The sequence below is a fragment of the Metarhizium brunneum genome, chromosome 3, assembly GCF_013426205.1.
Source record: "Metarhizium brunneum chromosome 3, complete sequence".
Classification (NCBI taxonomy): Eukaryota; Fungi; Ascomycota; class Sordariomycetes; order Hypocreales; family Clavicipitaceae; genus Metarhizium; species Metarhizium brunneum.
The window spans coordinates 2,152,428-2,178,548 of NC_089424.1; the positions used below are offsets into that span (position 1 = coordinate 2,152,428).

General features: G+C 53.3%; 9 protein-coding genes across 9 annotated transcripts; 4 read left to right on the plus strand and 5 right to left on the minus strand.

Annotated features, from left to right (window-relative positions):
• Positions 1 to 130: 130 nt before the first annotated feature.
• TOS1 lies at positions 131 to 1,785 on the plus strand (the record flags this gene model as incomplete). Its single annotated transcript, XM_014688999.1, has 3 exons — positions 131 to 376; positions 462 to 1,030; positions 1,131 to 1,785. The coding sequence occupies 3 exons, from the start codon at positions 131 to 133 to the stop codon at positions 1,783 to 1,785; spliced, it is 1,470 nt and encodes a 489-aa protein (XP_014544485.1).
• A 364-nt stretch (positions 1,786 to 2,149) lies between these two features.
• msk1 (Lysine--tRNA ligase) lies at positions 2,150 to 4,058 on the minus strand (the record flags this gene model as incomplete). The annotated part of the gene is made up of 2 exons (XM_014689000.1): positions 2,150 to 3,444; positions 3,503 to 4,058. 2 exons carry the CDS (start codon positions 4,056 to 4,058, stop codon positions 2,150 to 2,152), a joined length of 1,851 nt encoding a protein of 616 aa, XP_014544486.1.
• Positions 4,059 to 4,661: 603 nt separating this feature from the next.
• On the plus strand, positions 4,662 to 6,154 carry ARP4 (Actin-related protein 4; the record flags this gene model as incomplete). Its single annotated transcript, XM_014689001.1, has 2 exons — positions 4,662 to 4,716; positions 4,806 to 6,154. 2 exons carry the CDS (start codon positions 4,662 to 4,664, stop codon positions 6,152 to 6,154), a joined length of 1,404 nt encoding a protein of 467 aa, XP_014544487.1.
• Positions 6,155 to 6,450: 296 nt separating this feature from the next.
• Positions 6,451 to 7,359, minus strand: thp1 (G/U mismatch-specific uracil DNA glycosylase; the record flags this gene model as incomplete). Its single annotated transcript, XM_014689002.1, has 1 exon — positions 6,451 to 7,359. The coding sequence occupies one exon, from the start codon at positions 7,357 to 7,359 to the stop codon at positions 6,451 to 6,453; it is 909 nt and encodes a 302-aa protein (XP_014544488.1).
• A 2,085-nt stretch (positions 7,360 to 9,444) lies between these two features.
• On the plus strand, positions 9,445 to 11,012 carry UAP1 (UDP-N-acetylglucosamine pyrophosphorylase; the record flags this gene model as incomplete). Its single annotated transcript, XM_014689003.1, has 2 exons — positions 9,445 to 10,878; positions 10,944 to 11,012. 2 exons carry the CDS (start codon positions 9,445 to 9,447, stop codon positions 11,010 to 11,012), a joined length of 1,503 nt encoding a protein of 500 aa, XP_014544489.1.
• Positions 11,013 to 11,859: 847 nt separating this feature from the next.
• cys-9 (Thioredoxin reductase) lies at positions 11,860 to 13,111 on the minus strand (the record flags this gene model as incomplete). Its single annotated transcript, XM_014689004.1, has 5 exons — positions 11,860 to 11,915; positions 11,988 to 12,687; positions 12,773 to 12,891; positions 12,951 to 13,013; positions 13,093 to 13,111. The coding sequence occupies 5 exons, from the start codon at positions 13,109 to 13,111 to the stop codon at positions 11,860 to 11,862; spliced, it is 957 nt and encodes a 318-aa protein (XP_014544490.1).
• A 1,083-nt stretch (positions 13,112 to 14,194) lies between these two features.
• vps53 (Vacuolar protein sorting-associated protein 53) lies at positions 14,195 to 16,659 on the minus strand (the record flags this gene model as incomplete). The annotated part of the gene is made up of 2 exons (XM_014689005.2): positions 14,195 to 14,824; positions 14,881 to 16,659. 2 exons carry the CDS (start codon positions 16,657 to 16,659, stop codon positions 14,195 to 14,197), a joined length of 2,409 nt encoding a protein of 802 aa, XP_014544491.2.
• A 682-nt stretch (positions 16,660 to 17,341) lies between these two features.
• G6M90_00g059190 (uncharacterized protein) lies at positions 17,342 to 20,964 on the minus strand (the record flags this gene model as incomplete). The annotated part of the gene is made up of 3 exons (XM_014689006.2): positions 17,342 to 20,283; positions 20,370 to 20,566; positions 20,726 to 20,964. The coding sequence occupies 3 exons, from the start codon at positions 20,962 to 20,964 to the stop codon at positions 17,342 to 17,344; spliced, it is 3,378 nt and encodes a 1,125-aa protein (XP_014544492.2).
• A 2,345-nt stretch (positions 20,965 to 23,309) lies between these two features.
• On the plus strand, positions 23,310 to 25,730 carry ned1 (Nuclear elongation and deformation protein 1; the record flags this gene model as incomplete). The annotated part of the gene is made up of 3 exons (XM_014689007.1): positions 23,310 to 23,757; positions 23,830 to 25,562; positions 25,629 to 25,730. 3 exons carry the CDS (start codon positions 23,310 to 23,312, stop codon positions 25,728 to 25,730), a joined length of 2,283 nt encoding a protein of 760 aa, XP_014544493.1.
• Positions 25,731 to 26,121: the final 391 nt, after the last annotated feature.

Here is a 26,121-nt window from a genome sequence, read left to right on the forward strand (position 1 = left end):
TTCTAGAATGATTGTTCTGGAATTCAGCTAGTGAGACCCTTTGAATTTCCCATTACATATAAGACATCAAAGGTATTGTTCGTCTCAAATTGGATGGCACGCTCATAAACACTGATAGCTTCCAGGTAAAATGAAGTACACTGCTTCTGTGCTGCTGGCCTCTGCAGGCTTAGCCACTGCCCTCATTCAGCAATGCAGCAGTCGCGAGGCCGTCGATGAGGGCGGCAACTGGTTCTGTGGTGCCGTGGACCAGATCCTCTACGAAGGGATCCAAGGCAATGGCAGTTTCAAGGCAGTAACCAAAATGAGCGATGCCGGAGAATGCCTTCAAAAAGATCAGTCCTACCGCGGACCATTGGCTCCATTGGACCAAGATGTAAGTCCCATCACCTCATTGTCGACTTCTCTTCAAGACCCGGCACACAAGTTGCATTCAACAGGAACATTCTAACACTTCAAAGCTCTCTGTCCATTTCCGAGGACCTCTTGAACTCAGGCAATTCGCCGTCTACAACCTCGCTTCAAACCAGAAGCGCAACCAGATCGATCTTGAAGTCGGCGCTGGCAAATCTGGCACCGATGCCCGGGTGCAAGGAGGCGAGATCGAGGCTGGCCCTGAGACATCCAAGATCTCGGCACGACATAGACACGGCCACCGGTTTCTACACCGTGCTCAGCGGGACAAGCGAGGTGACATCGTAACTGCTACCATCGACGGCAAGGTTGTGACATGGGAGAACGACTACTTACCTACTGCCACACCCAACCCTGTCCCGGCCCCGGCTCCCAAGGTCCAGGCCGGCGCAGGCGCTGCTGCTGTGAAGGATAAGGATGCTGATGCCGATACCACTGCTACTACGAGCAAGAAGCCTGCTGACAAGAAGCCCACCGACAAGAAGCCCAGTGGCAAGCCTGCCCCCTCGGGATCTGACTGGGATCGTGTGGCTTATTACAACGCTGTGAAGCAAGTTTCCGAGAACATCGTCTTCATGGGCAACCACGGCGGCCAGGGTTCCGGGGTTTTCGACACGTACGTTGACCACTCTTGACACCAAGCCTCTCATCCACCCCATACACGACTTCCCCTTTTGATAACCGTCCCGGAAAACCTACTAATTATAAACTTCTAGTGTCTGGGGCCTTTCCCTCTCGTACCTCAACTCCACCGGCACCGGCGGCGCCTCGTCGCCCGAAATCCTCGAAAACATCCGGATCCCCTCCAACACGGAATTCTCCATCTTCTCGAAGGAAGAGTGCAACGGCAGCTGCGGCTTCTCGCGCGTCCCCTCGATTGCCTACAAGGGCTTCGGCGGCGCCAACAAGGTCTTCCTCTTCGAGTTTAAGATGCCCTCGGACGGGACGCGCTGCCCGGCCGGCACGCGGCCCGGGTCCCCCGGCTGCGCGAACCCCGACATGCCCGCCGTCTGGGCCCTCAACGCCGCCATCCCCCGCGCCGCCCAGTACAAGGGGTGCTCGTGCTGGGGCACCGGCTGCGGCGAGCTCGACATCTACGAGGTCCTGGCCCCCGGGGACTCCAAGTGCAAGAGCACCTTCCACATGGCCAACGGCGCGGGCAGCTCGGATTACTTCAAGAGGCCGACGGACGAGTACATCAAGGTGGCTACCGTTTTCCACGAAGAGACGGCCAGTGTATCGATCAAGAAGCTGTCGGACGATGTGGACTTTGCAAAGGGCCTGGATGACGAGACTGTGCTGTCGTGGTTGAACAGGCCGACGGATGACAAGGCGCTCAAGCTGAGCAGCTTGTTCCAGCTGTCGAGCTGAGTGAAATGGTGGCGGATATGCGGGAAATTCTTGTAGGACAGAAGAGCAGTTTCTTTTTTGAATATAGCTAGATGTGACCTTTTTTCTTTTCTTTTTTTTTTTTTGGAAACATCCGTTCTCGGGTAGCGCTCAGGAGGTGGGAAAGGCCAGCGTAATCTTTCTGTTCTTGTACATCATTCAATCTGTCAATTTGGCTTGCTGAATCTAGGCATTGCACACACCGACGTGACCCTTGCAAAACCGCTCAACACAGGGGGTCTATATGAAATGCGGATCGGCACAACGCGGCCTTGCTTTTCTATCAAATATTGTACAGAAATAGTAATACAAATAGGACCCAGGTTTTTCATACGTGGTACAAGTCCTATACACTCCTATCAGTAGCCTTCTCATCTGTCGACAAGCCAACTACATTTCGCAACGTCCCAAAACTCAGACAATCGCTAATCCGATTTGCTCCTGAAAACAACATCACCAACCGCTCAACACCACATCCCCATCCCCCCGTGGGCGGCAAACCAAAGTCCAAGGCCTTCACGTAACTCTGATCTAGCGGGGACCCTTCCCATTCATCCACCTCCGCTTCTTCTGCGGGTGTAGGTTCCTGCTCCCCAGCTGCTTCTTCGAATCCGACTTCGCCATTGGGCTTATTCACGAGGGTACGGTGAAAGGCAAGTTTGCGCTTCTGCTCTTCGGGATCATTTTCTTCTTCGTACATGTTTGCCAGCTCACGGCCGCCGACGAAAAGCTCTGCGCGGGCAGACACCAGTTGGTACGTTTTTGGGCATAGAAAGCCTTTGGCCAGTGGTGACATGCAGGCCGGGTGGTTGGTTATGAAGATGGGTTCGTGGAATGACATGGGTTCTAAATATACGGCTGCGAGGCGGTCGAGGAGTTTGGGGAGGGAGTTGGGTACTTCGCCGGGGACGGTAATTCCAGCAAGTTTCAGGACAGCGAGAAGCTCTGGTAGCGCATCGTCACTGGACAGCTTAGGGAAGCGGATTCCCATAGCTTCCTCGAGGCCGGGGATGAATTCAATCTGCCTAAAGGGTCGGACGAATCGGCTCAAGTCGGTTGGTGGGAGTGTGGTTAGCTGGGTCGAAATGAGTTCCTGCGTATGTTTGGCGAGTCCGTACAAGAGTTCTTCTGTCTCTTTTATGAGGTCCGCCAAGTTTGTGTAGGCGCTGTAGAACTCGCACATCGTAAACTCTGGGTTGTGCGTGGCATCGACGCCTTCGTTGCGAAAGGCGGGACCAATCTCAAACACCTTGTCAACACCCCCGACAACAAGACGCTTCAGCCAAAGTTCTGGTGCAATACGTAAAGCCAGATCCTTTTTCCGAAATTCAGTGGCCTGGGTGACGAAAGGCCGAGCAACCGCCCCCCCAGCATTTTCAGCCAAAATTGGGGTTTGGAATTCCAAGAAGCGTTTTGAATGGAAGTGGTCTCTCATGAACTTTGTGATTTCGGCTCGCAACCTCAGCACGTCAACCACTTCTCTGTTCACGAGCATGTCGACGTGACGGTCTGCCATTCTCGCCTTGGGGTCGGTGAGCTTTTCAGGTATCTGCTCCATCGACGGAGACAGAAGCTCTGGGAGCTGGATAGCTTGGAGGGTCGGCTCTCCAGCCTTTGTACGAGTTGCATTACCAGTTACCGCTACAGACCTTGTCAGCCAAAAGTGGGAGGTCAAGGATTGGTACAATGGGACTCCTACAGATGTGATCGCCAACTTGGATCAAGTTTTTAAACAGGGAAAACTTTTGTATGCGGCCATGCTTCTCTGACACACATTTATTCTTGTTGATCATGATTTGCACTTTCTGGAATTCGTTCACGATGTCGAGGAAGATGAGGGATTTGCCGACTACACGCTTTGAACGGACACGACCTGATAACGTCACTTCTTCACTGGGCGCTTGCTCATCGAAGTCCTCAAGAAACTCTGGCACACTCTTCCGAGTTGTGGAAGATTCTAGTCGAGGATACGGATCAGGGTACAGTGGATCCTCACTCTGTTGGTCTTCGCGAAGCCCATCTCGCCGGTGCTGCTTGAATGGCGACAAGCTTTCGCTACTATCCTGAGCACCCGTAAACCTTGATGCCTTCTTAACCGACTCTGAGAAGAGCCTGCGGGCTCCTGCTCGGAAGTGTGTCGTCTCCAAAGATAAAGAGCAACTTATCCGAATCGACGGACTGGTGCTCGTTGCAGAACATCGCTGCGAGATGGCAGACGACCGGCGAGCCAGTCGGAGGCACGCAGATGGTCTCATCGTGCCTGTTGATTAAGATGTTAGCTTCCAATAGTCGCGTCAATTGGTCAAAAATAGAGCAGGCCACGAGAAGTTTGTCTTGTCAGGTGATGGCATTGTATAATCACGCACGGCCGAAGCCATGTCAATCGCAGCGGTTCTGAAGCGAAATTGCGAATTCATCATGAAGAAAAAAGGGATTGGATTCCAGAGTGCAGAGACCGGAGTGCATACTTACAGTCATAGCGATCGCTTGGAACAATTGCCCCAGTAGTGGGAGCTCGTAAAACTGCACGAAGAGAAAATTGGGAAAATGGATTGCGGTTGCTGTCCAATTTTTATTTTGGATGTCGGACTCTCCCCTGTTGGCGTTTACTTAAGTAAGCAACAGCCCCGCCAGTCAGAGGCTAGCTTGCTGGAGCAAGCTAGAAGACGGACCAGGCACCGCAGCGCAGAGCCTTGCGTTTGGCACCACCGAGCTCAAGCCAATTGAGTCCAGAGCCTGCAACTTTTAACCATCCTCCGCGTACATCCTCCATCTCGCATCCTCTCCCAGGCCACGCGCACCATCCCAACCCATTGGCCATCCTGCTGCATTTTCGCGACAAGCACAAAGATAGAATCATGGCCCAGCAGCCCTTGTCCACGTCGGCAGTCCCCACCGACATTTACGGTGGAGGTACGCAGAAAACCGTTCAACCGTCTTCCTCGCGATAGTGCGTCGCGAACCATCCTGCGAATGCAAATGCTAACATAGAAATCGTGCAGATGAGGTATCTGCCCTCGTTCTCGACCCCGGCTACTGCAACACTCGCGCAGGCTTCGCCGGCGAAGATGTGCCCAAATCCGTCCTGCCCTCGTTCTACGGTCACGTCACTGGCGAACCTCAACGCGACCTCTTTGGTGACGAATGCATCATCCCCCGCGCCGATTTTGAGATCCGCAATTACATGAACCGAGACAGCGTCGTAGAAGACTGGGATGTTGCGCCTAAGATCTGGGAGAACATGCTCATCAAGCGCTTGCAACCGGAGCACCAAACGCTGCCCTCGAAAAACGGATTGAACGACGACGTCAAGGAGCAGGATGGCGAGGGAGATATAGCCATGGATGAAGCTGAAAACCAAGAAAAGCCTCTTCAGGAGAATCCCATTTTGATGACTGAGGCACCATGGAACACGCCCAAATCGCGGGAAAAGGCCATCGAGATCATCATGGAGAACTGGGGGTGCCCTGCCTTCTGGCTGAGCCGCACCCCGGTGCTGTCTGCCTTCGCGGCTGGCAAGGCTACTGCCCTGGTCATCGATGTGGGTGGTGCCAACACCTCCGTCACCGCGATTCACGATGGCATGGTTCTGAAGCGATCCATCCAGCGTTCTCCAGCGGGTGGCCTTTGGCTGTCATCTCAGATTCGCAACATGTGGGAAACCTCTGAGCCCAAGGTCCAACTGACACCGACATACATGGTCGAGAACAAGTCCCCCGTCGACGCCTTAGCACCTGCCCAAGCTCGATTACGGGAATTTCCCTTTCAGATTACCGATTCTTTCCGCGCCTACGAAGAAGAACGGGTCCTTACCGAGTTCAAGGAGTCTGTTGTTGAGGTCTGGCGGGGGCCAGGCCGATACAGCGCCCCAAATAACGAGGACTACATCAAGACACAGCCAGGTCGTGTCTTCGAAATGCCCGACGGCTACAATCAAATGTGGCGCGAGCAGCGCTTCAAGGTCACCGAAGGCCTTTGGGATGAGAATGCCGGATACCCTGTTCCGGAGGCAGAACGGCTCACCAAGGCCCAAACGATCCCCGAACTCATCCGCGCCTCCCTGGGTGCTGTGGATGTCGACCTGCGCGGCAATCTACTCGCCAACGTTGTCGTCACCGGCAGCACCAGCTTAATCAACGGCTTCAACGATCGCCTGAGCAACGAACTAACAGCCATGTACCCCGGACTGAAGGTGAAGATCCACGCCGCCGGTCTTTCGAGCGAGCGACGATTCGGTGCCTGGATTGGCGGCAGTATTTTGGCCAGTTTGGGAACTTTCCACCAAATGTGGATCTCGAGAAAGGAGTATGAGGAGAACGGTGCTGGTGTCGTTGAGAAACGGTGCAAGTAGACAAAAAAAAAGAGGCTTGGAAAGGTGAAGAACCAACGGCGGCGTTGGCGATAGAGTATTCAATTTGGCGTACGGAGTCAAGAGGAAGGTGCGCTTTTTTTTTGTAACGGGACGATTGGGAAGGTCCCTGACCTTCGAGGATTTGACTCAAGTGTAGTATGTAGGCGAGTCGCAATGATTTGAATATGCCACTCATCCTGTCCATGATGGTCGTGAATCCAACTTCTCCCGTCTACGCTCAGCATCATAAACACTCTACTGTATAACTTGTATCCCCTCTCACCAGTCACCCTACTTTATACCAAGTCACCACATGGCTCGGGCTCCTCCTCTTCCTCCTCCTCTTCCTCCTTGCTCTCGGCAGCCTCCCTCTCAGCCCTCCTCATCCTCACCCACGCCCCCAGCTCACCCCATATCCTCTCCTTCTCGGCCGGCGCCAAGGTCGCCGCCAAACCGCTCGTGCTCGACGCAACAAACATCCTCGCGCCGGCCCATGACCCCTCCACGGCGCCCATGTTCTCCCCCTCATCCTGCCACCCGTACCTGAACTGCTTGCCTACGTTCGACCCGTGCCGCACCCGCCATATGCTCTCCCATATGCTCTTCCCCACGACGCACATGCTCTCGGGCCGGTACGTCCTCGCCTTCTCCTCCAGCAGGGCCACCCCGTCGTCCATCTCGGCCTTGCTGAGCTCCGAGCCGTTGCGCGTAGGTCGAGCCACGATGTTGGTCAGCCCAAGCGAGTACAGGGCCGGCATGTCCCGGTCCTCCTCGGCGTAGCACCGCCGCGGCGTGACGCCGCTGGAGTACATGAGCTTCCAGAAGAGGTTGGATGGGTGGTTATATGCGTGGCCGGTCATGGCGGTCCGTATGCCCGGGTTGAGGCCGACGAAGAGCACGAGGAGGTTGTGGGCGATGGCGTCTGGGAGCAGCGGGAGGTGGGCGTATGTTGAGGGCGGTGCGTAGCCTGTTGCTTGCCGGGCGCGTTTCTTCTTCGCTGGCGATGATTTTGGCGGCGATGATGACGTGCGCTTCCGTGGGGATGGGGACGGGGTTTGGGATTCATCTTGGGCTTTGGTTTGGAGGGGGGTTGAGGCCGCGCGAGGAGGGTTGCGGCGCGTTGGTTCGGCGGCGGTGTATTTGAAGGCGTCTAGTTGGAGGCGACCTTGGAAGGTCGCTGGCTTGCGGCCTTGATCGTCCGTCATGGCTGGTGTTGGGCGAGTATATAAATGTTTGCTGGTGTTGCGTTTTCGAGGGGAGGGGAGGTGAGACGCAGTGAATCCGTGATAAGGTGGCGGATAGAGTGTGTGGCTCTCGATGAAGTTTTACAACCATGTCTCCGTGTTAATTTTGTGCGTAGTTCCTTTATCGTATTAATTGCTACTATTTGATTATGTATTCATCTTTGAATATATTAAATCAATTTTACGCATTCAAGAAATCTCTGGTGCATTTCTACAGCTTTCGCCATGTTTCATCACCCATGGCTGAGTGAGACGCCATGGATGCCTGGCCGTGCGGCTGAAGTAGATGTTCCCGACACGACAATATATCTGCCTCAAACTCAATGGCCCTTGTTATCCTCGAGACTGCCAGATTTTGCATCAAGCATTTTCTGCTGCTTGTAGGCTCTACTTTTTAAGCTGGAGTCTTGAAAGGAGGGGAGTGTACAGGGGACGTGGGTAGCTAGCTGTTTAGATGAGTAATAGTGAGTGAGTGCCAAGTGGCAGATTGAGGCCGGTAATCTGAGAATCTATCAACTTACAAATCCCGTCGTTCAGAATTCAGCCTTATTTACGGTTTACATATTTCTTAGTCATCTAAGGAGTTAACCAATACACGTAAAAGGTGGGTTTATGTTTTATAAGAATGCTTGAATAGATAAAAGTATGGTTTATTATAAATTACGTACAATTTTTTTTGAATTCAACAAATAATAAGGGGATAAGTGTACCTTAATTCATGTTTACATGATTTACATTTACTAGACCGGTCCCTAATCCACTTGAGCACCCTGACCAGACTAAATGATATCGTCAGTCGGCTAGCGGAGGAGCTCTTTCAGCTCTTCCCACACTTGAGACGTCACTGGGCCTTTATGAGAGTGTGCATGAAAGATGCCGCCCCTTGGTATGCCCCAAGAACCAATACGAAGATGGGACCAGGCTGCGCATCTGTGGAAGGGTGGTGCGGGCCGATGAGAAAATGTCAAGGTATGACGGCCGATGGGCTTGAGCATACAAAGCTATTTTCAGCATCGTTCCTGACGGGGGCAGCTGCGCCTCCTTGAAAACAACGAGCCTCACAGCCTCCTGATGGCTGCACAGACCTTGACAGCACAGTAATCCAAAGTAAAGTCTGGTTGGTTGTGGCTCCACCGAGCTCTCAGGTCCCTGAACTCCCCTGGAGCCGATCACCCCGTCGCCCCGTACGCAATTCGCAGCTCGGACTAGTACTGCACGACGTCAGTAGGGACTGCTGGATACGAGAAGCACTGGGCAACGGGGTGCTTCGATTGTTGCTGCCGGGCCATCAAACAGTCTGGTGGTCAATGCTGTACAACACGTTTGAATGAATCCGAAGACAGACACGGGCTCGTGGCCGTTGTTTGGAATTCCAAAGCCTCTCAATCGTCAACTGCTCTTGTGCTCCGTAATACTCGGTACAAATAGTTTGGGCACCACGGCAGGCACCAATGGCGGCATCTGGATCTGCAGCCTGCACCTGCAACAAATTGGACCAGGCCGGACAGTTGCTGCCCCGCCACTGGCCTGAAAACCCTTGCCAAGGGCCAGCTGGTGCAAGCTCCCAAATGCCTTGGCTGGGACGTTGCGCACTACTGCACATGCACAACCTAGACCCACTCCGGACGTATCAGCGGAGGAGCCCTTGTAGTCGACGTCAGCCCGCTTAACCGCTGTCCGTCGCCCGTTGCCCGTTGACTGTCCAGACTGGATCAACACACATGCCTCTGGAGTGTTTACCGACCAAAGCTGTGTCCTACCCTTTTCAAAACCTCTCTATTGTTGAGTTTCAAAAATATTTACTTATAATCACCGCCCTCTCTCCGCCCTCCTTGACGTGTGTTGTCCCTGCCTTTTCTTCTCCTTGCCCCCCGGACTCAACGCCATTGAGATACGAGACCCCTCCTACCTCCCTCCCTCCCTCGCTCCCTTTAATCTCACCCACCACTCTCATCTTTTGCTGGAGCCATTCTTGTCTTGTTTCTTCAAAACATTGACCCAACGACGCACCGTTAGAACTCAATTCCTCCATCCACATCCTCCACCATGGACAAGGTCAAGAAAATGCTCAACGTTGGCTTCGAGGCCGATGCCGCCAAGCCAGCAGAACCCTCCTCAGAGGCCTATGCCCAGCTCAAGGCCGAGTACACCAAAGCCGGTCAGGACCATGTTTTCACCTTCTACGACTCTCTGAGCACCGAAGACAAGGCTGCTTTGTACAACCAGCTATCGGGCTTCAACCCTGCCTACATCAACGAAATCACCAAACGAGCCCTTGGTGAGACCAAATCAGACACCCCCGATACCCTCGAGCCCCTCCCCGAATCCGCTCAAGCCAGTATCCTCGATTCGAGTGCCGATGACATCAACAAGTGGTACAGCTCCGGCTTGGGCCTCATTGGCAAGAACAAGGTGGCTGTGGTTCTCATGGCTGGTGGCCAGGGAACTCGATTGGGCAGCTCAGCGCCCAAGGGTTGCTACGACATTGGGCTACCCTCGCACAAGAGCTTGTTCCAGATCCAGGCTGAGAGAATCCGCAAGATTCAGGAGCTTGCTGCCAAGAATGCCGGCACTGGGTCCGTCGTTGTTCCCTGGTACGTCATGACCAGCGGCCCAACCCACAAGCCAACCGAGGCCTTCTTCGAGGAGAACAAGTACTTTGGCCTAGATGCCGCCAACGTCAAGATCTTTGACCAAGGAGTCCTGCCCTGCATTTCCAACGAGGGCAAGATTCTTCTTGAGAGCAAGGGCAAGGTTGCTGTAGCCCCCGATGGCAACGGCGGTATCTACCAGGCCTTGATTGTCTCTGGCGTTCTTGACGACATGCGAAAGCGCGGCATTGAGCACATTCATGCTTATTGCGTCGACAACTGTCTTGTCAAAGTGGCTGATCCCGTCTTCATCGGCTTCTCATCCTCCCTGAACGTCGACATCGCCACCAAGGTCGTTCGTAAGCGCGACGCTACCGAGTCTGTCGGTCTCATTCTCTCCAAGAATGGCAAGCCCGACGTTGTTGAGTATTCCGAGATTGACAAGGCTACCGCTGCAGCAGAGGATCCCAAGCACCCTGGCGTCCTCAAGTTCCGAGCTGCCAACATTGTTAATCACTACTATTCTTTCCGCTTCCTCGAATCCATTCCCCAGTGGGCTCACAAGCTGCCTCACCACATTGCTCGAAAGAAGATTCCTCACGCAGACACCAAGTCGGGCGAGACCGTCAAGCCTGAGACCCCCAACGGCATCAAGCTTGAGCAGTTTGTTTTTGATGTCTTCCCTATGCTGCCTCTGAATAAGTTTGCGTGCATGGAGGTCCGCCGTGAGGACGAATTCTCGCCGTTGAAGAATGCCCGCGGAACGGGTCAAGACGACCCCGACACCAGCAAGGCCGATATTATGGGCCAAGGTCAGCGGTGGGTGGCTGCTGCTGGAGCTACTGTTGTGGCCGACGGCGGCGTTGAGATCTCGCCTTTAATCAGCTACGTAAGTCAACCACGTTGTCTCGTCCCCGGGCCGTGTGAATGCATATGCTAACAACACCTTGGCAGGGTGGCGAAGGTCTCGAGAAGCTCAGCGGCACCACTATTACTGCTCCTGCCGTGCTGGAGCGAGAATAAAAGTGTTTTTGTTTGGGACAAGACAAGGAAATGGGTTTGGCGTGGATTGCGAGGGCGTTTATTGTGAGGGTCACACTAGTAGTAGATGAGAAACGGATATTGAAACAGGGATTTACACAGGGTTGCATAGTTCCATGCAGGGACGCATTAGTGTATGCATACAAGGATATAATATGTTGGAAGCGAAGTAATTACCTCTTGGCGCGTCGTAATGGCTACTGTGCTTGTTGCGCAATACAATTCATGTACACAACGTGAATGCCGTTGCTATATGCATTATTCTCCATGTGTGCCATGATCAAAGTTGCAGGGATGGCTCTGCAATGTCTCCCAGTTTTTGACTTGCCAGCTAAGCGCAAGGTTCTACATGCCTAGTTTATCAAGTTTTTAGTATTTTTTTTTTCAATCTTTTAATGAATATAAATAATCACGCAAGCAGCACATCAGGTAACGATGTATTAGCCGTACCTGGGCCAGGGACCCGCAATAAACCACGTACTAATACACCATAAACGATATCACGATGTGTTAAGCACTAATAAGATTAGTGACTTATCGCGGCACGCCAGTGACACCTCTATTTATTTGTCTCTCTCCATCACCTCTATCTCTTGTGATATCAAGAGCCCTGTTACAACTGCACGTTAACATTAGCGAACCAACGCAACCACTCGCAGGTCGTCGCCACTGCAAAATGAATTGCGAGTAGTGTCGTTGGTTCGTCGACGTCAACTTACAGTTGCAACAGGGCTCTTGATATTGGGAGAGGCAGAGGTTTTATATATTTGATATTATGCACACTTCTAACGGGTTTTCTAACATGTACTCTATACTCTATGCCCGAAATCTAGTCCTGCTCGCTAATAAACTTTTCGGCCTCGAGGGCAGCCATGCACCCGGTACCTAGAACCAAATTTAGCCGCCCGCCCGTGACACCAAAAGGGCCAAGAAATGAAGGAAAGAGGGAAAGCTCACCTGCGCTAGTAATAGCCTGTCTATATCTCTTGTCCTGCACATCGCCGGCAGCATAGACGCCCTCGATGCTGGTCATGGTGGTCCCGGGCTTGGTGATGATGTAGCCGTCGGTGTCCATGTCCACCTGGCCCTTGACCAGGGCGGTGGCGGGATCGTGGCCAATGGCGTAGAACAGACCGTTGGCCTCGACGACCTCCTCCTTGCCGGTGACGGTGTCCCGGACGACGAGGTGGCTCATGAGCTTGTCGGCGCCGCCGCGGACCTCGGTGGCCACCGTGTTGAAGCGCACCGTGACCTTTTCGTTCTTGAGCAGGCGCGTGGCCATGGCCTTGCTGGCGCGCAGGACGTCGCGGCGCACGAGGACGGTGACGTGGCTGCCGTACTTTGTGAGGAAGGTGGCCTCCTCGGCGGCCGAGTCACCTCCGCCGATCACGTACAGCTGCTTGTTGCGGAAGAGCGGGAGGGCGCCGTCGCACACGGCACACGCCGAGATGCCGTTTTGCCAGTATGTCTGCTCGCCGGGGAGGTTCATGCGGCGCGCCGAGGCGCCGGTGGCGATGATGACGGCGTCGGCCGTGTGCGTCTCGTCGGGCGAGAACTCGGTGCTGTACTTGAACGGGCGGCTGCTGAGGTCTAGCTTTGTGACGGTGTCGGTGACGATTTCGGTGCCGAAGCGTTCGGATTGCGCGCGCATGTTGTCCTGGGACCGAAGGTTAGGCGTCTTTTGTCTTCTGCTGTGACAGTGTTTTCACATGCAACACAAGATTGGGGACGTTTGGACGTACCATTAGCTCCTGGCCCATGATGCCCTTGGGGAAGCCGGGGAAGTTTTCAATCTCGGTCGTGGTCGTCAATTGGCCGCCTGCCGCGATGCCGTTGGCCATGAAGCCCTCGTAGAGAACGGCTGCAGCCAATTTAGTCTGTGGTTTTCCCGTGTCGGGACAGAGAGACGGTCCAACTCACGCTTTAGCTCTGCTCTGCCCAGATAGACGGCGGCAGTATGGGCCGCTGGCCCCGAGCCAATAACTATTTTTTTATTCTCTCGTCAGCACTCGTCGTGAATCAAGTATAATCTCGCAACTTTATGGTAGGAAATCACACGTACTGACAACCTTGCTGTGCATCTTGCGAACGCCTACTTCCTGGGCCCCAGAACGAGTTTGTTGAAACGCTGCGGCTGCCGCAATCGATAGCCCAGCACTGGAGCGCAAAGTCCGCCGGAAAGTTGAGGCGAACAGTTTGGCGGTATTGATGGGGAGATTGAGCGTTTTATAAGTGCAACAACACCCGAAGCCTGCACGCTATGCTCCTAGTTGTCGGAAATGTCGCGATTCGTGGTGGGGTGTCGATGGTTGCGAGAATCAAGCACGAGAGGGGCTCCGGCGTTGGCTAGGAAGGACCAGCTGGGATTAGGCATCAATGATGTGAATCGGCGTTTGGTTTGGAGCATCGCGCAGAGACTTACAGAGTGGTTGAGTGGGTATTTCTGTCCTTCGGCGTTTGGCAGGTGTTGATTCCAATAAGTGACTGACTTTTTGCGGGACGAGGTGGCGCGTGGTGGTGGAATCAGGGGACCTTGTGGGCGGCGGGCGCTGGGCGAAATTCCAAATGCTTCTTCGGCCCCTGGCGTCATCGGAAGTCGCCAGCTGGAGTCAAGTGGCGTGACGATTAGATAAGCCGCTGTGAACCCGGATAGGACACACTTGACATTAAAGAAAATACCAGTCATCTCGAAGACGACGAGTACATGGTTGTGCTTTTATTCATTTCGCCATTCTTGGAGCCTGGAATACTCCTTTCGGCCACACGGCAAGGACATTGCTTCTGCCATGTTTCCTGCATCACCACCTACATCGGCCTAAGTATTCACTAACGGCAGGATTATTCAAGGCGATGGCAATCCGAGGTGGTACCAGGTGACAATACAAGTCCACAGTCACAACAAGCCCGGCAACCACGTACACCGTTCCGCACTTTACGTATATGGGTGCTTGTATCCAGGCTTTTGTTCCCACTGTTCATTAACACCGATGCTCCGAATAACGAATTCGTATCTCCTTTCCTATCCAGGCCGCGGTGACGACACAGCTCACCACGTCCTTCAATGCCGAGAAAACTGCTCCGTGCCCCATCCGACTCCCGCATCTGACCCAGGAAAAGACAACGGTGCTCGTCTTTATCTACACGCCTCCCGTCTAGACCGGAAACTACCTTCCCCCATCGTCAGCACTCCCCTTCCCAAACCTCGCCCCCAATCCTCCAATATCCCTCTTGAAGAACTTTCCAAAATTCCTCAGGTTCTCATTAATAGTGGCCTTCTCCGTACTCTGCGTAGTGTTTCCGATATCCCTGGCCGCACTCAGAAGCCTTTCCCCTAAAAAGCCCGCGTCGAACCTTGCCCCAGAGGCAGCGGTCAGTGCCGCCCCGGGATTCATCCCGGCAATGCCAGCGCCACTTCCCATGCCTGCCGTCGTCATGAGGGGTGTTAGCAGAGGGGAGCTCTGGACGAGCTTCTCATTGGAACTGCCGTCGCGGTGGATGCCAAATAGCTCGATGAGGTGGGACTGGTCTTGCTTCCGGATGCCCTTGAGGTCGAGTATCTTTTTAAAGTTTGTGTCGGAGCGGTCGCCGATGTGGATGAGGTAGGCTTGGACAAGGCCCTCGGGGGGCGAAGGGCGGACTTGGAGGGTTTTGAGGAGAGGGTCCATGCGGTTCATGGAGTGTTCGACGCGCCGGACGAAGCTCGAGGGGGGTGCTTGCTGCGTTGGTGACGAGGGGTTGTGGTGGGAGAGGAGGCTGCCGAAGGATTTGGTGAGTGCGTACTTGTCTACGAGCATCTGGCGGACGTTAGTGACTGTGTGCTTGTTCCCTTGCTGCCGTCCGCGAAGCCTACCTGTTGCGCGCCAACCTCTGAAATAGGCCGGCATACCACAATGTTGTTGATGTAAGCCGAGGCCATGTGCTCGACCAGGTTATCGCAAAACGCCCTTGCGTACTGCTGCTTGCCCACCAGGCCCAGTATCTCTTCCGTCTTTGTGTTGACGTGCTTCACCAACTCGCCCACATACGTGCTCTGATCGCCTGCCGTGTCCATTGTACTCCAGTTTGTATTCTTCATCTCACGCCACGTCCCCTCGCATTCCAACTCAACAAGATGTACCAATGCCAACACAGCCGCGCTAGCAACTCCCAGGAAAGCATCAGCTTGCGACGAAAGATCCACCTTTGGCACGAGGTCGTTATCGATGCGCTTCTTTATATTCTCCTCCAGCTGGCCCGTGTTGATGTACCAAAAGTCGGCAGTGTTGAGCACCAGAATAGCATTGTGGAGTGACGGACCGTGAGATCCCCCGGCTTGAAGGATATGCAGCAGGACTTGCTGCGCGTATTCATCCAAGTACTTGGACAAGACTTTGGACAGGTCTAGTAGTCTATCACTAGTCGACAACTTGGCACATTGCGACAGAGTCAGCTTGTAGAAGTGGAAAAGCTCAATGGCGGACGGGATAATCCCCTGAGGAGAAAACTCCTCATCGGCAGGAATAAGCGGTTGGTTGCGGTACTTTGGCATCAAGGACGCCAGCTGCTTATCCTGCGAGTCAACCCACAAGCTCAGGTACGGTTCGAAAGCGACAGAGACGAGCCCGTTGAAGTTGTGCGTCTTTTCCTCGGTCGAGCTCAGAGTGTCAATGCTCGCCCTCGGCCCATCCGAGAACTTCTTCTCAAGACTCTGCTCGAAGTCTAGAGTTTCCTGCAGGCATCTCAGCAGCAAGTTGACGTCAACCTTGCCCCCGTCCCCACGTCGCATGCTTCTCTCCAAAATGCCCTTGAAGTCATCCCGTGTACCGTCGCAAAAGGCCGTTGTTAGCAACTCCCCCACATGCCAGTGTGACGGGAAAATAGCAGCGTGCTCATCCTCGTACGTCTTCACCATGCGCTTAAACCACGCATATCTCCGCCCAATGTTATCCAGATTCCCGGCCTCGTCGTTCCCACGGAAAACCTGCCGATACTCTCTCAGCTCCGTGTTCACGTACCAGGTGATGATTCTCGACTTGGCCGAGTCTCCCAACGCATCTATGACCAAGCAGGCTTCGACAAGCATGCTCCTCTTCGTTGCCACTTCTCCCTTGACAAAAGTCATTTCAAAGTCCTCGCACACCTGCTCGAGCAGTTCCCTCTGGAGCTCGGATACTTCGCGGCTCAACGTGGCAATTTGCTCTATGCTTCTGTAACTGTTAAAGTGCTTCATCAACTGAATCACGGCCTGCAAAAGACCAGCGCACTCTCGATATTGCCGCGTTTTAGCAAGCCCGCGAAGTTGTTCGTACGCCGTCGTGAGCATCTGCAAGCGTTTGAGTGCTGTCATACTAAGCGTCAGGTTACGCTTCGTGCCGTCAAGACGCTTGATTTCCGCCGTCATGGACGTAATGTTCTGCTCCGTCTCAATCGCTCGTGATCGCACCGTTTCTATTTTCCGGAAAAGCTCCGCCAGCTCTGTCTGCGCCGACTGCATCCGCTCCAGACTTGAGTCCGGCTTGTACGCTTGTTCGAGTTCGAGGCTGTTGATTTCGCTGGACAATGCGTTTTGGTGGGCTTTGAGAGTTTGTGAAACTTGACTTATTGATGATACGGTAGACGGGTGTGAGAACAGCATATTCAGATGTTCCATTGGATCGTAGTCCACTGCTTTTTTTAAACAAAGAAAAATCGTGGCCGTGGTTAGCTTGGTGGAATTGACTGAGCATTGTTTGCGATAGAAATGGGGAGCTCCTTACCCGCACCCAGAGCCGGAGCTCCAGATGTGCTTTTATTCAACGGGACTGGCATAGTGCTTGCTTGGTCAGATGAGCAGGTGTAGCAATTCGGAAATACAGACTGGAGGTCAAGACCTATCCCGCGTTCTGCAAGCTGGCATTCTCCACAGGTCAAGTCGTCACTCGGGCAGCTTGGAGATGTTGCAACCTCATCGCATGTCCGTGTCCGTGTCAGCGACATCGAAAAGCGGGTCTGACCGCCGGCACAGCCAGGGGCTTTTCTGTGCGCCGTACCAAGTAACTACTACGGAGTTCTTGGTAGTACTACTATTCACATCGCACCAGACTCGTCAACATTCAGTCCCGTCCTCTCGTAATATGCGTCTTGGGTTTCGTTCTTTCTGGCCTGGGCTGTACTATACTTACTCCCTCGCACTTGAGTAGTGCGCCTCTTGTGCTATTGTCCGAACCTAGGCATGGCTGGCACTAGGCACATCACGAAAGAAGATTGAAACCAGCATTCATCTCATCATGCCAATGCTACTTTGTATTCAATGTAACCCGCTAATCCAGAGTATAATCATAATCCGCTTTTGACTATCGCCAGTCCTCTTCGGGGGCCCGTTCTATTTCCAAGCTCTCCTTGTCCTTAGCCGGGGCGTCCTTACCCTTCTTACGCATAGAGAAGCGCCAGGAGCTCATTCGTCCCTCCTTGCTGTCTTTCGACTTTGATGGACCAAGAGATGGGCTGCTGGTCATACTGTCAAAACTGCGCCCCAAGGGCGTGCCGTCTTCGCCAAGGTCATCTACGTTGCCGATGCTCATCCGTTGTTCGGCGGATGCATTCCTGTCCGAGTTGGACGTGCTTCCCGGGCCTTTCTTAAAAAGCCCAGACTCTTTGCCAAGCCTAGAGGAAAGACTGAACTTGCTAGAGCTACCTTTGCGGAATAATTTCCGAACTACATTATCTGAATCTTTCGCATTTGATGTTGACACAGAGTTCATATCTGACGGTGTGTTGGACTGCGTCAGGTCTAGTTGCAACGATTCGTGAGACTCCGAGACCGACGTGCCCGTGTGAAAAGAGTATGTGTCCCTGGAAATCCGAGAATCAGAGGGCGAGTCATCGTGACTCTCGGGGAAGTCAGTGAATAGTGTTGTGAGCTCTTTGCCTTTGCCCTTGTCTTCCCTGGACTTGTCTTTGCCTCCGTCCTTGTCCTTATCCTTACGGAAGATGTTGCCCATGAATGTGGGAGCTGTGGGGTTCAAACGCTGGCTCATGAGAGACTTGGACGATGCTGCAGGTGGACGGGATCCGATTACACCAACTTGGCTGGGTGATGTGTGGGGATCTCGCAGGTCACTCTCCTCCAAGATCTCGTCGTCTGCAGACGCCAACGTAGTCGTGAGAGCAGTAGTTGAACCGTGCAAAGAAGGCCTTCTTGACCCGCCTCGACTCGGCGACCAAAACCTACTGTTCTTCAAGCTGGTGGCTGCGTCTCCAGGGGCTCCCCAAATGGATGCGCTGTCAGTAGAAGGGCGAGGATGATCGACGGAAGTAATAGAAGGTGGCCTAGAAAGGTCTTGCTCTCGGTCCGAGATGGCGGAAATTCGAGACCCCTTCAAGGAATTGACCCGGCGGGCAGAGAAGTAGTTTAAGCTTCCCGATGCATTGTCTTGGCCAGCAGAATTTCTGTTGTTGTTGTTGTTAACACTCCAGGGCCACAACCTCCGGCGAAAGTCCAAGGTCTCGCCATCCTCCGTGCCGCGAGGAAATGATTGACTCTGGCCTATCTTGAGACTGCCAATTGGGGGCCCTTCTTCGTCAGACGTCTTTGGGGCCTTACTTCTTAGAGCAAAAGGCGAAAAGAAGGCTGAGAGTCGGTGACTGCTGGCGGGTGCTGGCGCTGGAGGTGATTGAGGCATGTTTAATGAAATTCGATCACCCGAGTCCACATAATGAGGGTAAGGCAAATTATTCGCAGATCCATGGGGACTTGAGAAGACATGAAAAGACGGTGCCGAAGAGACTGGTGATTGCGGGCCCTCCTCTTCGACCACAATAGATTGAGGCAGAAGACGATTATGAGATTCCTTGACATCCTCAGACTCCTCAGCGTCGTCAAAGATGTTTGACGGCAGAAGAGTCTGGGCCGACGGACTCAGCGGACCAGTAGCAGCCTTGAGCTCGGCTTCTGATTGCACCTCGATCTGATTGTTCCCCGACATGTCCATGAAAAGGCCAGGTCCAAATGTGGGAGCACCAAACGATGCATTGCCTTGAAGATGTGGTTCAGCGTGGGCCAAAGGAGGTGATGATACCGGGGTACCACCCAAGCCAGGTCCCGGAAAGCTCAGGCGCTTGGCACCTTGAGATGCCATAGCTGGGTCGTAATCCATCGCCGTGGGCGGTGATTGAGTATAGAAATTCAGACCAGCCTGTTGTTGCTGAAAAGCCAGCTGGTCGGCGAGAGCCCGAATTTGCTGGTCTAGAGTGTGCCCGAGCTTAGTCCCAGCAACAAGACGGTTATGTAGATCTTGCCTCTTCATCTCCCACTCTGTCTTGATCCGCTCATCCTCCTCCTTCCATTGTTCGTCGTTGGCGTCTGGAAGCTGCTCTCGGGTTGCTTTGAGATCCTGTAGCTGTTTGCCCTTTTGAGCGAGCTCGGCCTCAAGACCGGCGCACTTTTCTTGTAGTGACGCCACTTGGGCATCGAGACCTTTGACATCATGATCCCGTTTTTGTTCTAATTCCATTTTCTGCGTTTTAAACCCTTCGCGCTCCTTCCTCATTCTCTCCACTTCTTTCTCGAACTTGGAAATGCTGTCCTTAACTTTTGATTTTTTCGTTTCTTTTTCTTTCAACTGCTGCTCCATCTTCGCTCGCTCCTTTTCTGCGGCTCTCATTTGCTCCATGGTTGTCCGCATCATGGCTTTAAGCTGCGTGGTGCACTCCTCCTTCTCCCTGAGGGCTTGTCTCTTCCTGTCCCTCTCCCTTTTCAGTTCATCTTCTTGTTGCAAAGCCTCGGCCTGTTCCTTGGCGGCTAATTGGACAATATCGTCTATTTCCTTTCGAATGGCTTCGAACTTCTCATTTAGCTCGGCCAGTGACATTTCTGGCTCGTTCGATGCTGTAGGCTTGGCTTGTGCCTGGTCTGTGCTTGCTACCGACGGAGAATGTCGTCTATTAAGGGTGTTTCGCCGCTGGCCAGAAACCCCTGCCGCAAGATCTCTGGAGGAGCCCGTGACCCCGTCATTCACGGGTGTAGCCTCGACGGTCGGATAGGGGAATCCAGGCCCATCGGAATCATCGGTATCGTCGGTGTTCGCACGTGAGAGGCCAGGATCCACGAAACTGGTAGGCAATCGAGAGTTTCCCAATTGAGGTCGACCATCTTTACCAAAAGTTCGTAGCCTGATGATAGTACTGTTGGATCGAAAGTTGTTTGGACTAACCGCTATAACCCTGATGTTGTAAAAATGATTGGGTCTCAGGCCGGTAATTGTTATTGCCTTCTCATTACCGGCTACTTCATCCACTACTCAAGTCTCGGTTAGCATCTTTGAATGGATGGACACGGCGTGTTCCACCAAGCAGTGTTGGGGGTGAATGAGGTTTTCCCACCATCAACGCCATTGACCTGTATTAAGAGTTTCTGAACCGGGCGCTGGGAGGCAGTTCGTGCATCCCACGTCAAATATGCCGAGTCGGATCGAATTCCAGCAAGGCAGACATCTGGGGGTGGCGGGATGTCAAGGCCGAGAATATTGACGAGCTCGGGAATGGGTTTCCAAAGTGTCTGAAAAGCGCGATGAACCAGCCTAGCAGATGGGAGAGGAAAAGCCGTTAGCCCTTTTGAACACGAGAAGGGTACAGCTACGACACAAAGCGATTTGGCTGTCGGTGGCGGACCTGGTCTGGCCAGGTGGTCGCGAATCGGCATAGCAAACAAGGCCGGGGGAAGGGCTTTTTCAACTCACCAGATGACAGCCCCTAGAGTCAGCCCCATCTTGAAGCGCGCAGCCGGCGAGGCATTGATGACAGCATCGTGAGCAAAAAAATAAATGCGATACATTACGGCGCGGCCATCGAGGCGTAGAAGGAGAGCGGTGACGATTGCGTAGAGAAGGGTTCTGGAGCCGGACAGGTATCTACGACACAAGCCAAGTGTGAGGAAGGTGACCAAGAGCGTGATCAAGGACAAGGGCTCCCATGTCATATTCTCAGCCCTCCTAGCTCTGCTGAGAGGAGGCGAGAAAATCCAGATCGCAAAGACTAAGAATTAATACCTGGCCGAGGGTGTGGTGGTGAGGCGGCCGGCAGTTGGGGAATAAAGGTGGAGGGCAAAAAAGGAAAATCGTCGTCGGTAAAGGACGTATGACTTGGACAAGACAAGGCCCATGATGTGGAGAGCGATGCAGTGTTTGGAGCAGCAGTTGACCTGTGGCGGAAGGAGCTAGAGAGTGGCAATTGACTATGACTGGACAGCGAGGTGCAGCCTGTTGCGAAAGTACGTACAAGTGCTCTTACCTGTAGTAAAGTCTGGTAAGCGGGTTTGGCGGGCAGGCCAAATGATTGGGGCACATTGAGCATTGAAGCCGGGGGGGCATATGTGAGGACGTTGAGCCGGCCACTGTGGCACTTGACCCAAGACTGCCCTGCACCTTGCCAAACATGCATGCGCGCTGGGAACGGTCAAGTACTCCTTACTGGACCGTTTTACATGTAACGGCAGCGGGCAACCAGGTGCCCTCGCAGCAATGCCTGGTACCTAAGTACTTCAGTACTTAAGTACCTAATAACATTGAAGTCAATACTTGCTGCTAAGTAGGATAAGTACTAGGTACCTTAAGTATTTTAGGTAGGCCCTTCACGTACTAATCGGCGGAAGTGATTGGCTAGCAGCCATGCTCGGCAGTGGCTCGACTAAAAAATGCCTGGTGCATCTGTGTGTGCACGAGGTTTTCGCAGGCAAGTTACTACTATCCAGCTTGCCCAGACGAACTCGGGCAACAGGGCCATGTGGCTGGCTTGCAGCTATTCTGGCATCAATTGACATGGCCGCAGGGTTTGCCACGGCAGGCACTCCGTCGCAACCTCAGACCAAGACATGGGCATGGCCGCAGCTAATTGTCGAGAATGTCAATACTGTCCCTCGGTTGCAGTGAATAAACAACAGCAACGACGCTAAACATTGAGCCAACGTTGTTGGCCGATGGCCTGATCTCTGCTGCAGATCGACCTCACATTAGCGTCGCCTTGGCTTTCCGCTCCCTTGTCGAGATCAATCAGAAAGACAGCCCTGTTGCCAGCCACCCTGGAGGATGGAATCCATGCAACCGACTCAGGCGCCACCGAGGCATTGGGGATTTTCAATGTCCCTGCCTTGGGCCCAGGTCGACAACGGGAGCACATGACGGTGTACTGCATGCCGCGGCTCGGCGTCGTGCGCAATGCCAAGTCGTTGTCACTTGATGGGGATTGTGGCCATCCCGCGCCATGTCCACGTATTAATGACCATTTACGGAGTAGCTTAGCAAAAAGGCCGTCCCGAGGACAGGAAAAAAAAAGAGCTGGGGCAAATTGCTTTACGGGGCTATAGCGGCCGGAGCAGCCTTCTGGACTCGGCAAGGACAACCTGGTCGCATTGAAAACTCGTAGTAGTGGTTGTCGGCCTGACTGGTTCACGATGGGAGCCATGACGCATGGCATAGGCCTCAATTGATGGTGCTGGGAAGAGTTTGGCGGCAGCGCGAACTGATTCCAGCGCCGAAGCAGAGTCCTGCAGCACAACGGAGTGACTATAATCCAGCACTGGCGCTCCGGACGGAATACTTGGGAGGTACCTTGGTACCAGGGTGGCAAGCACATGATACAATGACGGAGGAGCCCGCACGAGCACAATCCGTTGAACGTACCAACCAAGTCATTACTCCGACTAACCAGTTGACATCCACTATCCACCTCCGGCCGCCGCGACCCGGCTCTGGCTTGGCGTTGATGGGAAAGCCAACGGGTCTGTCTTTCTTTGTTGAACAGATTCGGCCAAACTGCCCAACAACCACCGACTCGCCATCCAATCCTTCGTTTTACAATCTGCTCGTCTACCTGTTCCCTGGTCGTCTATTGCTTCAACTTCTCTATCCCGTCAGCGCATAGTCCTCTCTGATTCGCATCGTATTTGCTCCCCTGCATCTCTGGCTCGACGATAAGCCTTCCCTATCAGCTGCTCCCGCCACCCAATGTCACTCGCTCGTTAGCGTCATCGCCTGCTCTCCCCAAGCTCGAACCCGGCCGGCCCAACACAAATACCAAAACACCGTTGTCAACAGCTTCCCAACCCAAACCGCAGTGGTCGTGGCCAAAAAACGCATCATAATTGCGGAAAGTCCATTCGCGCGCCTTGGTTCTGTCGTTGCGCCCGCTCCTGAGATCACCTTTCCCACCAACGTTGGGCCCCTCTCTCACCAAACTTGACCCGACTTCTTCCCAGGCCAGCGGTTGGCATCGACGCACAACACGCCGCTAGGTATTCAAGGCGTGACCAGGCCGCAGCCGGGAACCATGCAATACGTTCGAAATCTCAGCGACTCAGTCTCGACAGCATGGAACTCCATCAACCCTGCCACGCTTAGCGGTGCTATTGATGTCATCGTTGTCCAGCATGAAGATGGCTCTCTCACCTGCTCGCCCTTTCACGTGCGATTCGGCAAGTTTTCGCTACTGCGACCGTCTGAGAAGAAAGTCGAGTTCAAGGTCAATGGCATCAAACAGGAGTACTCCATGAAGCTCGGGGAAGGCGGCGAGGCCTTTTTTGTCTTTGAGACTACTGAAAACGTCCCTGCATCGCTCCAAACGTCTCCGCTCGTTTCTCCGGTCAGCAGTCCCGGACTGGGTCCTGAGGAAGCGCCTGCCGGACTCAATGATCCCGATATTCTTGAACTTGATCAAGAACTGAGCAACTCAACTCGGCCACCAGCCGCTGTACTGCAAACTCAGCCTGACGAAAATGGTTAGCTTTCCTGTTTTGCTCTCAATATGACATTCCCCTGTAGTGTTTGCAAGTTGCTAAGTGTGAAATTAGGCATGATGACTCCGCTATCGGCCTCACCAAATATGTCAAAGCCGCGTCCGATGTCTGGTGATTGGACCTCGTCCTTGACCCGGCCGCACAGTGACGACGTTCTCAGGCAGTCTGCAAGAGCTGTCAATCGTGATGATGAAGACGAGTCTAGAGATCCCAACGAATCCGAAAGATCACACAGCCCTCCACCTATGGGAATGGAGCGGGCTAGAACTCTAGCCAAGGAGCTGTCTGCTGTAAACATACCTAGCCGCGTCACCGAAACCGGAGACCTCATGCTCGATATGACTGGTTTCAAGAGCAGCGAAGAGGACATGCTCCAGGCAGAGATCCTCGCTAGGAAGATTCTTTCTGAGGAGCTTGAGGGCAACTACGATATTGGCTCTCTTTTCGGCTTTGACGAGGAAGGCAATTTGTGGATCTACAGCAGTGAAGAGGCGAAGCAGGCGGCCATGAATAAAACGATTGAGTCGTCGCTCAAGGCCCATCGCCATAACACGGCCGCCGATGCCGTCTCTGATCCAGGATATCACAGCGACGGCAGCGATGTTACGACGAGCCCCCATGTCCCATCACACCGACGATCAGAGTCCGACGCTGGTCCATCAGGATTGCAGACCCCTCCTCGGACCCCTCCTGGATATGCTTCAAACCCAAATGTCAACTACGCCAAGACTCTGCGCTTGACTAGCGATCAACTGAAGGCACTGGACCTGAAGCCAGGGGAGAACTCTATGAGCTTCACTGTCAATCGCGCAACTTGCGCCGCAAGCATGTACTTGTGGAATCATGAAACTCCAGTCGTCATCTCCGACATTGATGGAACCATCACCAAGTCAGATGCCCTCGGTCATGTGCTAAACATGATTGGCCGCGACTGGACACACACGGGTATTGCCAAGCTGTATAGCGATATTGCTCAAAACGGATACAATATCATGTATTTGACAAGTCGGTCCGTTGGACAGTCTGATACAACTAGAGCGTATGTCAATGGCATCGTTCAAGACGGATGCAGGATGCCCCATGGCCCTACAATCTTGTCGCCGGATCGCACTATGGCAGCTCTGCGGCGAGAAGTTTATTTGCGCCAGCCGCACGTATTCAAAATGGCTACTCTTCGAGACATCAGCAGCCTATACGGACCAGATCATAATCCGTTTTACGCTGGGTTCGGCAACCGTCTGACGGATCAGATTTCTTACCGAACTGTAAATGTACCCAGAACCAGAATTTTTACTATCAATTCCAACTCTGAGGTGTCTCTGGATCTTTTAAGCCTCAATAAGCTGAAGATGAGCTATGTCAACATTAACGAGGTTGTCGACCACTACTTCCCTCCCGTCGCTACACTAGTGAAGGGTGGCGGAGAAGACTACACCGACTTTAAATATTGGCGCGACGAGCCCCTTGAGCTTGACGAATTCTCGGCTAGCGACAGCGAAGAACTAGATGTGCCTGGAGACAATGAAAGCACATACACCGTCGACGACGACGAAGAGATTGGCGACGGCCTTGTCGACAGCTACATCTCACGCGAGTCGATAGACGAAAGCGTGGATGACGATAATGTCGAAAATGACGAGGAGTACGATGAGGACGATGAAGAGGGCGAATACGAAGAAGACGACGCTGGGTCTGACGATGAAGCCCAGCTTGTTGATCACATGGCCAGGTCCATGATTTCCAGCAAGGGCGTCGAAGAGGACATCGGCGCGGAACTAATCACGGGGGTTGGTCACTTATCTCAAGAGAAAAAGACATAACAGGATAAAACTTGAGGCTAAAAATGGGAGTAGTTGAGCGGCAACGGCGTTGCGATCGAATCACAGGAAGTATACGTTGAAGAGCCCGTCGAGATTCGGCCCACACCTACACCCACACCTGAGCGAGCATATTAGGAGGAAGCATTTTTTTTCCGCGGTGAAGTATACTCTAGCATAACGAGTCTTTTGTATCTCCGAAAGTACCTGCGGCGGGTAAGGGGGGAGAAGGGGCGATCATAAGGCGCATTCTGTTAGGAGGTACGCTGAATATTCATTGATGGCATTGGAGTGGACGCATGGCATAGCGCGGGCGTTGAGGATGACATTGTTTGGTGTTGCGAATAGAAAGTTTGAATTGTAGCATGAATAGCAAAGCATCATTTTCACTTATCGCATGAACGTCATTTGTAGTTTGCAGGTTGCCCTGATAAATTCACCCCCTTCACCCTGATCCTCATTGTCCATTTAGCTTATCTAATACCTGCCCGTGTACACAAAGAAACCACATCCTATATAGCATACTTTT